Source organism: Leucoraja erinacea, chromosome 33 (assembly GCF_028641065.1).
Source record: "Leucoraja erinacea ecotype New England chromosome 33, Leri_hhj_1, whole genome shotgun sequence".
Classification (NCBI taxonomy): Eukaryota; Metazoa; Chordata; class Chondrichthyes; order Rajiformes; family Rajidae; genus Leucoraja; species Leucoraja erinaceus.
Window position 1 is genome coordinate 15,986,962 of NC_073409.1, and position 12,584 is coordinate 15,999,545.

The 12,584-nt window shown below is 43.5% G+C and overlaps 1 protein-coding gene across 1 annotated transcript in view; it reads left to right on the forward strand.

The window, feature by feature from the left end:
• The window catches only part of nox5 (NADPH oxidase, EF-hand calcium binding domain 5), a 52,912-nt gene continuing 40,328 nt past the window's right edge, over positions 1–12,584 (forward strand). Inside the window, exons 1-6 of the mRNA XM_055660967.1 lie at positions 1–32; positions 3,503–3,626; positions 6,156–6,306; positions 8,379–8,589; positions 11,312–11,549; positions 12,405–12,558. Of these exons, the coding sequence (XP_055516942.1) occupies positions 1–32; positions 3,503–3,626; positions 6,156–6,306; positions 8,379–8,589; positions 11,312–11,549; positions 12,405–12,558 (910 nt within the window). The remainder of the gene's footprint in view (positions 33–3,502; positions 3,627–6,155; positions 6,307–8,378; positions 8,590–11,311; positions 11,550–12,404; positions 12,559–12,584) is intronic.

Consider the following 12,584-nt stretch of genomic DNA (forward strand, 5'->3'; position numbering starts at 1 on the left):
ATGGCTCTGGAGTCCCACATGCACCAGACTAGGTAGGGTTGGAAGAAGGGGAGAGCCAGATACTCTGAGCTGGTGACATTGGCGAAGTAAACATGGAAGTGAGTTTCAATCAATAGTTCTTGGTTTCTTGGTTTCTTGGTCCTCCAAAATATTCCAAATGGAATTCAGTAAGAACAAGAAGGAGAGCAGATGTCATTGAGGGTGGGCAAGGTGAAGGAGAGCGATGGATATCCCAAGCAGGAACACATACCTTTCCTTAGCAAATATCTGTCCGCATCCCTCTTGACTGCCACTCCTTCGCAGGCATTTTCTTTCATTCCCTCCAACTGAAAACCTCTTTAATATCGAACTGTTGCATCCAGATTCAATCTTTCCTTGGCTTCAGGATGTCTTATCTTGGCTCCACGGATGCTGCCTGACCTGCTGAGTTGCTCCAGCATTTTTTTGTTTTCCCTAACTAAATATAACACCCTGACTCGAAACCTATAACTGGTAATCTTCAAATATATAAGGGAGCATGAGAGAGATGATGCACTACAGAGAGAATCTCGAATGGAGATCTGCGGGTTGCATTGCATTTCATATAATAACAGAAAGTGTTGGAAATATTCCACAAGTCTGGCCGCATCTGTAATCGTTTATGTTTTGACTTTTATTTTTTCACAGAAGGTGATGGGGGGGCTGGGGTGGTGGTGGTGGAGGCGGAGGCAAATTGAATGAGGGGACATTGTTAAAAAGTTGGGGTGCATTAGAGCAACTTCTTGTAGAAGTAAATTTCTAGCATCCTGTTATTATGGAGACTTGATCGTTGGGATTATTTAAAATGGAATCAAATAATTATTGGAAAGATTAGGACATTGAGGTCTACAGGGAACTGGTACAGAAGAGCAGGTGAGGCCATGGCCACAGTGAATAGCAGGGCAGGTTTGAGGGGCTAAGTAATGCAATCCTGCTCCTGCGAAAGACACAAAATGCTGGAGTAACTCTGCGGGTTAGGCAGCATCTCTGGAGAGAACATGAATAGGTGATGTTTCTGAAGGTGTTCCTTCTTCAGACCCGAACCGAAACGTCACCTATCCATGTTCTCAAAGGATGCTTCCTGACCCACTGAGTTCCAGTATTTTGTGTCTTTCTTCGGTAAACCAGTATCTGCAGTTCCTTGTTTCTTCCGTAATCCTGTTTCTGTTTTCTCATGTTGGAGTATTCTAACCTGTTTCACAGACAGTAGGTCTGCACAGAAGGAGATTATGTTCTCATGCTCCTGCCACCCCTTTGTTCACCATTATGCTCGAATCTTATTAAAGTAATCCATGTCCACAAACCTCCTAATACATGGGAACTTCAACAATTGAATACAACTAAATATTAAATGCAACTAAAACTTAAATACAGACATTTGAGCCTCCATTGAACTTAGAATTCACCATGAAGAGTTGTGTTTGGAGTTAGTTTTACTAAATGTCATAATCTTATTTCTCCCCATTGCCCATGTATATATATGACCTTAAATAGATAATTACATGAATTTTACCAATTAACTAAATATAAAATCAAAAATCAATGCAAAGCACCAGTGAAATGACTTTATTCGTAATTAGTTATCATCTTTTCAAATGAGATGCTTATGTTATAATCACAGTCTTCTGTCTTTAATTAAATTATTGTCTTTGCATTACACTATTGTAATGTTTTAGATCACTGTCTTCACGTTTCATCAATGAAACCATTTTTTGGGAGCCAAGCATGAAATTAGATGAAGTAGAAGGAAGAAATGCTGGAAGCATTTTGGAATTAATCCTGGTGAGGACAAGGGGATGGATTTGGAGCATTTCAACAAAGCATTCAAAGTAAAACATATCTTTAGAAGACAGAGAATATATCATTAATGTAGCCAGTTCAAAATAGAGTACTTGAAGATTTTGCTAGATTCAATAAATAAGAATCTATGTGGCTTGTCTCTTTGAAGGTGTATCTGAGTTTTATGCACATTTATAATATTCTGCAAAAATAAGTAAAAATCTTCCTTAATATGTGTTGTAAATATATAGTCAGCTTCTCAGCATTAAAAGAGATCAATTAATATTTTTTGGGAGGTGTTTACCTGAGATTCCATGTGGTTAGATTCCCCATTTGTATCTGTGTATTTCTTAAAGCATCAATGTTTCCTTGAAGGTTTGGAGCATAAAGTTGCAAGTACTGTTACAGATATTACTTCCCCGATAACTTGATGAAGTTAAAATGACATCTGTCAAAATTATACTTTTCTCATTGTTTGTTATGACAACAGGTCAATAGACATGGTCTAAATGCAAGTCTAAAATAGACAATAGACATAGGTCTAAATGCAGCAGGATGCAAGTTGGGAATAATAAGTAAATAGAGAGAAACGTTTATAATCAATATCTCTCGGACTTTCAAAAAAATGTATTGAAGGCTTCAAAGGATAAGTAAACCTTTTGTGAGGTTGATTGGTAACTTTGGAGAGAAAGGTTGGAGGGACTGAGATGTTATTTCCAACATCTCAATGTATGGTCAGCAGTGTAATGGTGTAATGTATGGGAGCGGCCTCTGAGCCTGTCCGCGTTTTTATTATTTTTTCCTGTGTTTTTATGTAGTTTTTGTTATTTTATGTTGGGGTGTGTGTGTGTGGGGGGGGGGGGGTGGGGGTGGAGGGGGGGGGAAACTTTTGAATCTCTCCCTGCACTGGAGACCCGACCCTTTTCTCGTCGGGTCTCAGGTGTCGTTGGGGCCGCAACGAGGAGCGGCCTCCAACAGGAAGAAGCCGGGGACTCTGGTGCCGACTCACCGTCGCCGTCGTGGAGCTGGCCGAGACCGGAGCGGGTGGAGCGGTGGAGGAGCGCTGCCCGCTGCTGCTGCTGCTGCTGCTGCTGCTGCTGCTGCTGCTGCTGCTGCTGCCGATGCCGCTGCTGCTGCTGATGCGGCAGGCTGCTACTGCGGGTCTGTGGACGGCGGCACCGGGAGCCCGCGGATCCCTGGAGGGAGACCGCTTTTCGGGGCTCCTGCAACGGCGACTTCTCCCGCCCGAGTTGCGGGGTTGAAGAGCTCCTGGAGCGGGGCCTAACACCACTGCCCCGCGCGGCTTGGAATGGCCGGGGGACTCTGCGAGCGCACACCGGGGGCTCCAACACCAAGACCCGGTGTGCGACCTCGCACCACCCGGCGTGGCTTAAATGGCCGCGGGACAATCGCCATCGCCAGCCGGGGGCTTTGGCTTTGACTCTGACATCGGGGGGGGGGAGAGTGCAGTGGAGAGATAAGTTTTTTTGGCCTTCCATCACAGCTATGTGATGGATGTTTATGTAAAATGTAATTATGTTGTGTATGGGGTCTATTTGTGTGTAATGTATGGCTGCAGAAACGGCATTTCATTTGGACCTCCAGGGGTCCAAATGACAATTAAATAGACTATTGACTATTGACTATTGACATTTGCTATTTCCATGTATTGATCCGTTGTGGAATCATGTTTTGCCTGTTACAGCACTATCAGCATGGATGATGATGCCAAATGGTTGGAGTGGGTAACTAAACAGTTCGAAAATATCGCCGGCGAGGATAAGGAGATTGATTTGGAAGAATTCAAGACAGCTCTCAAAGTGAAAGAGGCAAGCATTAATTCGCGCCCTAAGAGAGTATTTCACATCCGCTGATATTTCGTGCCTCAGTCATCGCAGCGTGTTGGAGTTAAACTGGAATAGGTGCAATATCTTTCCTGTGAACAACCACTGTAGGCGGGCAATCAAGTTGCCACACGCCATATTTTTATGTGCTGTGTGGTTTTACTTAAACAAAAATAAGCGCAAAGGTAAAATGTGGACTCTCCTTTATGTTCAAGTGTTGAGTGTCACAGAGATATATAGTGGCATCTGAATTCGAAACATTTGAATGCCGCCATTATGATTTTGGATCACAGACAGGGTGGCCACTCATGCAGATGTTATTATAATATAAATATAAATAATATAATATAATATAATTGATATAAAATCTTTCCAATCTGCTTTGATATAACTAGAGAGCCCCTACCTGTGGGAACCGCAGGTTGACAACTCCAGCATTGGGTACCAACAACTCTTGGATAGGTACTGACCCGTATTGACGGCTCTCATTTGGACAAACCTCCCCTTCCCACCATCAGCACATCCATCTGCCAGCAGAACCTTTGCTTGGCTTCCCCTCACATTTGCCTATCTGTAGCCTAACCCCCTTAAACTTCACATAGAGCCATCACCCTCCCTAATAAGATCCCTTCTGCCTTTACAATCACTAGCCCTATCCATGCCCCCCCCCCCCACCCCACCCAAACTTGACTATCAACTTCCTGCTACAACCTGCCCCCAACCCACTTACACATTGAGCTAAACAAGACCCAACCCCTTACATACTCAATTCTAACGTGCCTCCTATCCTACCCCCTATCCCCATTCAACTCTGCCACATGATCTGGACTTGGTCGGAGCTGAACCTTCCTGGTTATTTTGACAGTGCATCAGGGTAAAACTGCTGAAGTTTGTATTGATAGATCATCATATCAAACCAATAAAGATCAGGAAGGGTTATGATCTGAAACGTCACCCATCCTTTTTCTCCAGAGATGCTGCCTGACTCGCTGAGTTACTCCAGCACTTTGTGTTGAAGGTTAGGACACATCTGGCCCACAGGCATCTGACCAATAGGCATTGTTACAATGTTTAATACACCAGTTGAATTCCTCTTAGATAGTCCAATAAGCAAAATAAATCTTCTTTCCTGTTGAAGTCCTAAGCCCACTGATCGCAGCCAGGATAATCATTATCTCGTCATCAACAATGCTTCTGTGTTCTTGCTGGAGATTCCAATTCTTACTCTCCTTCTTGTTCCCTTTCCCCTGCACTCTTTTCAAATCTTCCATTGCAAGTTCAAATTTTGCACTGAAGCTTCGACTTCAATCTGTTTCCTAACACTTAAAATCCACTATACAAAGGGTAATGTTTCAAACTCAAGAACCAGAGCGAAACACGAGAATGCCTTTTTAATGGAAAATGTTGTTCGGGCCAGGAAAGTTCTGACCAGCTATCGTCATTGTTAAGGCCAGTAATACCATTCCTGAAAAGGTTACTGGAGGCAGATTAAAAGATAACCTGAAAAAGGAACATGGTTAAGAAATTGAAATGTAAGCGTTTAGAATGCTTTGGACAATGAAGAGGTGAAAGAATCTGTAAAGAGCTTAATCTCACACATGTAAATACCATAGTCTCACACAGGGTGAAGCACAAGCATCTTTATTGTTCAGGTCTCCATCATCTAAGCAGTACACCACACGTTCTCACTACTGCTGCTTCTGGCAGAGAGTCGGCGAGTTCTTACAGTATAAATGTTACCATTAGGCGAGGTTATAATTCCTATGCATTCTAACTATCTAACATGCAATAGCCAATCTACATAATCTAATTAAATAGTCCTTTCAAAGACCTGATGCATGTGCTATGAAGGTCCCGACAACAGAAAGAGAAATGTTTCCCAAGTGTCACAAACCAGTGAACACAGAACTAAGTGATTGGATAAAGAAACACATGTTACCTGAAATAAAATTGTAATGAGGAGATAGGGTCTAGAATAAATGAACAGCAATATAACCATATAACCATATAACAATTACAGCACGGAAACAGGCCATCTCGGCCCTACAAGTCCGTGCCGAACAAATTTTTTTCCTCTTAGTCCCACCTGCCTGCACTCATACCATAACCCTCCATTCCCTTCTCATCCATTTGCCTATCCAATTTATTTTTAAATGATACCAATGAACCTGCCTCCACCACTTCCACTGGGAGCTCATTCCACACTGCTACCACTCTCTGCGTAAAGAGTTCCCCCTCATATTACCCCTAAACTTCTGTCCCTTAAGGTCCCGAAGTCAGAAAGAGAAATTGAATTTCCCTATTCACAAACCAGTGAACACTTGAACCAAGTGAACTCTGTCCAAAGAAACACATGTTACCTGAAATAAAATTGTAATGAGGAGATAGGGTCTAGAATAAATGAACAACAACAACATGTTGAGACTTTACTGTGATTGCAGGATGGGCTGGGATTTGAGCTATTGATTCCAGAAAGGCTTGATTTTCTTTTTGTTTCTTTCTCTATTTTGCCAGTCCTTCTTCGCAGAAAGGTTTTTTGCTCTGTTTGACTCTGATGGGAGTGGCAGCATAAGCCTGGATGAATTGCTGAAGGCTCTAAATCTCCTTACGCATGGGAGTGAAACAGACAAGCTACGCTTCCTCTTCCAAGTCTATGATGTCGATGGTAATAATCTTTACTTCATGACGTACCCTTGTGGAGCAGACCTGATGGGCTGAATGGCATAATTCTGCTCCTGTGTCTTTTGATAAAAGTGAATCGCGTTTTATGGCACATGCATTATAATCATTATTCTAATGCCACACTCAGGACTGAAGAAACGTTGTCCTCTACTTTATCGAATAATGAGAGGTGATCTCATTGAGGTGGATTATCAGGGTAAACGTGGAAGATTAATTCCTGTATCTGGAGAGTTGAGAACTGGAAACACACTTCATAGATTGGCCACTTAGGACAGCTATGAGGACAAATATCTTCATTTGGAGATATTTGGAATTTTTGGAATTCTTTAGGCCAGAATGTTGCCAATGCTCGGTCAATGTGTATGTTCACGGCTGTGGCCAATACTGCTCCAGACACAAAGGTATTGAGTTGGGGATTGGCCTTTGGACAGGACCTACCAAAATGAAGATTTGAGGAAACTAAAGATCTCTTTCGTCTCAACAGAGTTGATGCCAATTTGGAGAGAATCTGTTGCAGGGAGTGAGATTGCTCCCTCAGATGGCAAAGGCTCAATACCCCCATCTTTGCAAAATTAGAGGGTTAAATTAGTCTTTGAATGTCAGCACTAGATATGTGAATACACACTGATCAGCTGACCTCCACACACTCACCTTTGTCACCTTCAAAGGGTAGAATGCTCAGGGGTAGTTTTGTTTAGAGATATAGCTCGGAAACAGGCCCTTCAGCCCACCAAGTCTGTACCGATCAGCAATCCCTGCATATTAACACTACCCTACACATACTAGGGACAATTTACATTGATACCAAGTCAATTAACCTACAAACCGGTACGTCTTTGGAGTGTGGGGGGAAACTGAAGATCTTGGAGAAAACCCATGCAGGTCACGGGGAGAACGTACAAACTCTGTACAGACAGTATCCATAGTCAGGATCGAACCTGGTTCTCTGGTGTTCTAAGGCAGCAACTCTACTGCTGCACCACCATGCCGACCCTACATCAGACATATCATCAGCTGCCAATTGCTACACTCACCTTGGATGCTGATGAATAAAGATGAATTTCACCCCATAATCTTACTTGTTTTTTTCTAAAATCATGTGGAAAGTACAAGGTTACAGCACATCATTTGACCCAGCAATTCCTCTACTAACAGCAGTCTTCATCTCATACGCCTCCCTTCTTCTCTATCTTTTTATAACTCTTGTATGTAATATATTCCTCAATATTGGCATGATTTCGGCTTTGATCAGAACCTCCAATAGTGCATTCCCTTCTGCTTTTCTGTTCTAAATCATTTACAATTTGTAGTGAATGCACAGAAGTGGAATCAATTGAAATGTGACACTGAACTATCCAAAGAGTTGTTGCAACAAACACTTAATCGGAACAGGTAGACAAAAATGCTGGAGAAACTCAGCGGGTGCGGCAGCACCTATGGAGCGAAGGATATAGGCAACGTTTCGGCCCGAAACGTTGCCTATTTCCTTCGCTCCATAGATGCTGCCGCACTCGCTGAGTTTCTCCAGCATTTTTGTCTACCTTCGATTTTCCAGCATCTGCAGTTCCTTTTTGATCACATAATCGGAACAATAAGTTTTTAAGGAAAGATTTGGAGAAATAGTTTCCGATCTAAGGGCCCAGGAATATTTTGTCACAATAGTCAGAAGTGCAGCAAAGTTATTTCTGGAATGTGATTGCGAGGATTGGACAGGTACACGGAGAGGGAAGGTTTAGAGGAACATGGGCCAAACGCTGGCAGGTGGGACTGGTGTAGATGGGGCTTCTTGGTCGGCATGTTGGGCTGAAGAGCCTGTTGACTCTAATTGGAGGTGCGGCATGCCCTTGGAGGCTGGAGGAGCTCACAAATAAGACACAAGTTGGAGGCCGTCGAAGGATTTGAAAATAAGGAAGATTATTTTCTCTAGATAACGCCTGACAGCAATTGAACCCTTTGGTCTCTCTTTGTTACCATCCATGTTAAACCATGCTGTAACTCTCTGTTCTAATGAAGATAGCCACAGTTTACCATTGTTGACATTGAATCTAACCACAGGCAGCGGCTCCATTGACCCTGATGAGCTGCGCACGGTCCTCAAATCCTGCTTGCGGGAAAGTGCCATATCGTTGCCGGAGGAGAAGTTGGATGACCTCACTCTGGCGCTCTTTGAATCTGCTGATAAAGACAACAGTGGCACCATTACCTTTGAGGAGCTTAAGGAGGAGCTAGAAAACTTTCCAGAAGTAATGGACAACTTAACAATCAGGTAATCAGTTTGAACCAAATCCAGTTCTTAGCCCGCTCTTGGCTGTGGCAACATTGACTGGAACAACATTTTTCATTTCACTTGATACATTTGATAAAAGCAACAGATCAAGTTGATTGGTTTAGCTTGATGTTTTGTTCATTATTGGGGAGAAAGGAAGAAACTTAAACTTACATCCAACCCCTAACGGCAGGCCTTTAGCATCCTGGGGCTCACCTGGGCTTACATGGATAGGGGGTGCCCTGTACTTCAAACATGTGGACAGGAGTTTGGACTTTTGACTGTTTCTTTTCCTTTGCAAATGGCGCCAAAATATGGCAACTGTGCATTTGTGGTTGTGCAAAAGAATTTTACGGTGATGTGCATACGTGAAAATAAAGAGCCATTGAACGCCTGAACCCCTGACCTGGGGATAATCCTGACCTCGGGTGCTTTTGGCGTGAGGTTTGCACGTTCTCCCTGTGACCGTCTGAATTTAACTAGCGTGCTCCAGTTTCCTCCCAAATCCCAAAGTTTGCAGATTAATTGGCAGTTGTAAATTTCCTTCAATGTGTAGTTGGGGAGAGAGAGTTGATGCCAATGTGAAGAGAATTTGTGATGGGGAAAACTAGTGAGGAGTGGGATTGCTCACTCAGTTGGCTAAGACTCAATACACCAAAATAGTACCCTTTGTCATAAGGAAATATGGAAACCCACACTGTGACTAACACAGGGTTCAGATTTTCCCACAAATAGTAAGAGGCAGATGATGATCTATCCTGGTGACATTTGTTTGTGGATACTGAGCACCATTTTTTTCAATTGCATTATGATCAGTGTAGTGAAGCTACAGGTAGTGCAACAATCTCACCACTCCAGCAACCCGGGTTTAATCATGACTTCCAGTTTTGGCTTATGGAGTCTGCACATTCTCCAGTGATTGTGTAGGTTTTCTCCAGTTTCCTTATATATCCCAAAGTCACGCAGCAATCCCCAGATCATTCCCACATAGGGTCACAGACACGGGAATACTGATCAATGATTCCTCTCCTGAGTTGGGAAGTGACAGTTCCGTGTAGAATCCCTGTCTCTGCACTGGGCTTGCATCTCAGATCCTTTAGTTCAGTCGGGACATACACCATGGAAACAGGCCCATCGGCCCACCGAGTCTACGCTGAGCAGCGATTCCCGCACACTAACGCTATCCTACACACACGAGGGACAATTTATAATTTTACCAAGCCAATTAGCCTACAAACCTGTATGTTTTTGGAATGCGGGAGGAAACCGGAGACCCCGGAGAAAAACCCACGCAGGTCACGGGGAGAACGTACAAGCTCCTTACAGACAGAAGCTGTAGTCAGGATCGAACCTGGGTCTCTGGCGCTGTAAAGCAGCAACTGTTCCGCTGCGCTAGCTACCTTCCCGACTGACTCTGTCCTTTTGTGGTAAATTCATTGCATCCACTCTCAGTCCCACCAGAATCGTGCTCCAACCTCACCATCATATTAAACCAGGAAGGAGGAAGGATTGATTGCAATTTGCTTCATGCTGCTCCTTGAATACACAATCTCTAATTGCCTTCTGCTATAGGTTGATTAATTAAGTGTAAACCAGAGGCTATGTTTGACTTTGCAAGTTAATTATATTTAAATATCTTTGACAGTAAGGGCCTGCACTCTTAAATGTAAACAGAGACTTCTTGTTGGTTAATGTGGAGCCGTGTAGAGTTAAGGGCCTGTCCCAATTGGGCGTCATTTGCGCGTCACGCAGATGGCATCGTGACGTGCACATGATGCATGCGCGCGTAATGTGCACTATGCGCGCATCACGTGCATCACAATGCGTGCGTCGTGCGCCGTGACGCGTAAATGATGTCGCGTAAATTACCCGCAAATGACGCCCAAGTGGGACAGGCCAAACTGATATTTGATCCTGAAATTGTGAAGCTTTAAATGCAAACATTTAAAAACTGATTTTCAAATCAGATAGCCTGTGTGTCACGCCTAACATTAAAATAACTATTTAAAGAGCAGACAAGGTATCAATTCTGTATTTGGTACTGCAGGCATTTTGTGGTTCAAAGCACATGTGTTGTGGACCAGCAACAGAAGTGTGTGTTAGTTTCTAGAGGAAGGATTCATATTTGTTGAGTGATTTACCACTAGTGGGATATTCGTGGGGATTAGTCTGGGTGAGTTGATACCCATTGTAAATATGGGCCGACCATGATCAGTCTGCAGTGCTGAAATGATGCCAGCACAGCCAATTTGGAGCTCTGGTCGGTGGCACTACTTACTCACGCATTGTTCTGAATGCTTGGGGACAAGGAGACACATCCTTCCATCCCCACTGCACACCACTGGTCGACATGGAGTAGTTGGGCTGAAGGGCCTGTTTCTGTGCCTTGTGACCACTCTCTCAAACCAGTGATATTAAAGGGACTACTTTCAATTTTATTGTTGATTATTTTCTACTATTTGGGCTGGTTCTCCGTTTAATATTGGGTAATATATGCAGGTTCCTCGTAACTTGCATCCTAAAAAATGAATTAAAAAAAAGGCAAAAATAAGTTGGCAGTGGGATAAGTAGAGGGATCAGCGATATAAATGGGATTAGCAGAACCCTATGTGAGATATTGAATGCAATGATGATTATGGCTGATTAATAATACCCTTGAGGATATCTCCAGTGAGTATGTTCTAACAGAAGCTAACTTGGTGATATGTTCAATTTCCTTTAGCGCTGCCAACTGGTTAAAACCACCGATTGCGGAGAACTACACAAGAAAACCCCCCCGTTACCTGACTCCAGCCTACTGGCACAATAACAGCCGCAAGCTGCTCTTCATGTGCTGCTACCTGCTGGTCAACATCTTGCTTTTTGCATTTGCGGCAGTGAACCACAGCAGCATTGGTGAATGGTATATGGTGGCAAAAGGCTGTGGCCAGTGCCTTAACTTCAATTGCACCTTCATCGTGGTGAGTGATGGCACGCGCTTCATCTGCTTCACCGGTTTTACTCCGTCTGCAAATCTCTAATTCACCTTTCAATTTCTATGCTGTGCTTTATGGCACCTGCGTGGGTTTTATCCTCCAGGCCCAGCGTGAATAAATGTACTGTATCTTCCCCTCATCTTGCCTCAACCCTAATAGGTATCTTGGTTCATCGTGGGTCACTGGCCAGTAAGCTAGGTTGCCCAGGACTCTCCCTTCTCTGGGTAGCCCTCCCGTCCCCTTTTCAGCCACTCCCAGTAAAGATCTTATCAATTTCCAGATTCATTTATAACTATATTACATTTATGACTGATTTTAGCTGAATGCAAGAGATGTAAAAGCGTAGGTTCATTAGTGAAAGGAGCATAATTAGGCCATTTGGCCCATCAAGCCATAGTCCACCATTCAATCATGGCTGATCTATCTTTCCCTCTCAACCCCATTTTCCTGTCTTCTCCCCATAGCCCCTGACACCCGTAATAAGCAAGAACTTATCTATCTCTGCCTTAAAATTATCCATCGACAGCCTCCACAACCTTCTGTGGCAATGAATTCCACAGTATCACCACCGTCTGACAAAATAAATTCTTCCTCATCTCCTTCCTAAAGGCATGTCCTTTAATTCTGAGACTATGACGTATGGTCCTAGACTCTCCCCCGAGTGGAAACATCCTCTCCACATCAACTCTATCCAGGCCTTTCACTACTCAGTAAAGTGTGCTGTATCAAAAAAAAGTGATGGATTTGGAGCAAATTTGTGTGAACTGATTTTTGTTTTTGTTACTATGTTTGCTAAAGATTTAAGATGACATTATAGTTTGAAGGTTTTCCATCTTGAAGGTCCTGATGCTGCGCCGATGCCTGACCTGGTTAAGAGCCACCTGGGTGGTGAAGGTGTTGCCTCTGGACCAGCACGTGCTCCTGCACCAGCTGGTGGGATTTGCTATCTGTGGACTGAGTATCGCTCATGCGGCTGCACATGTTGTCAACTTTGGTAAGTTGCTCCGAAACAGCAACCGG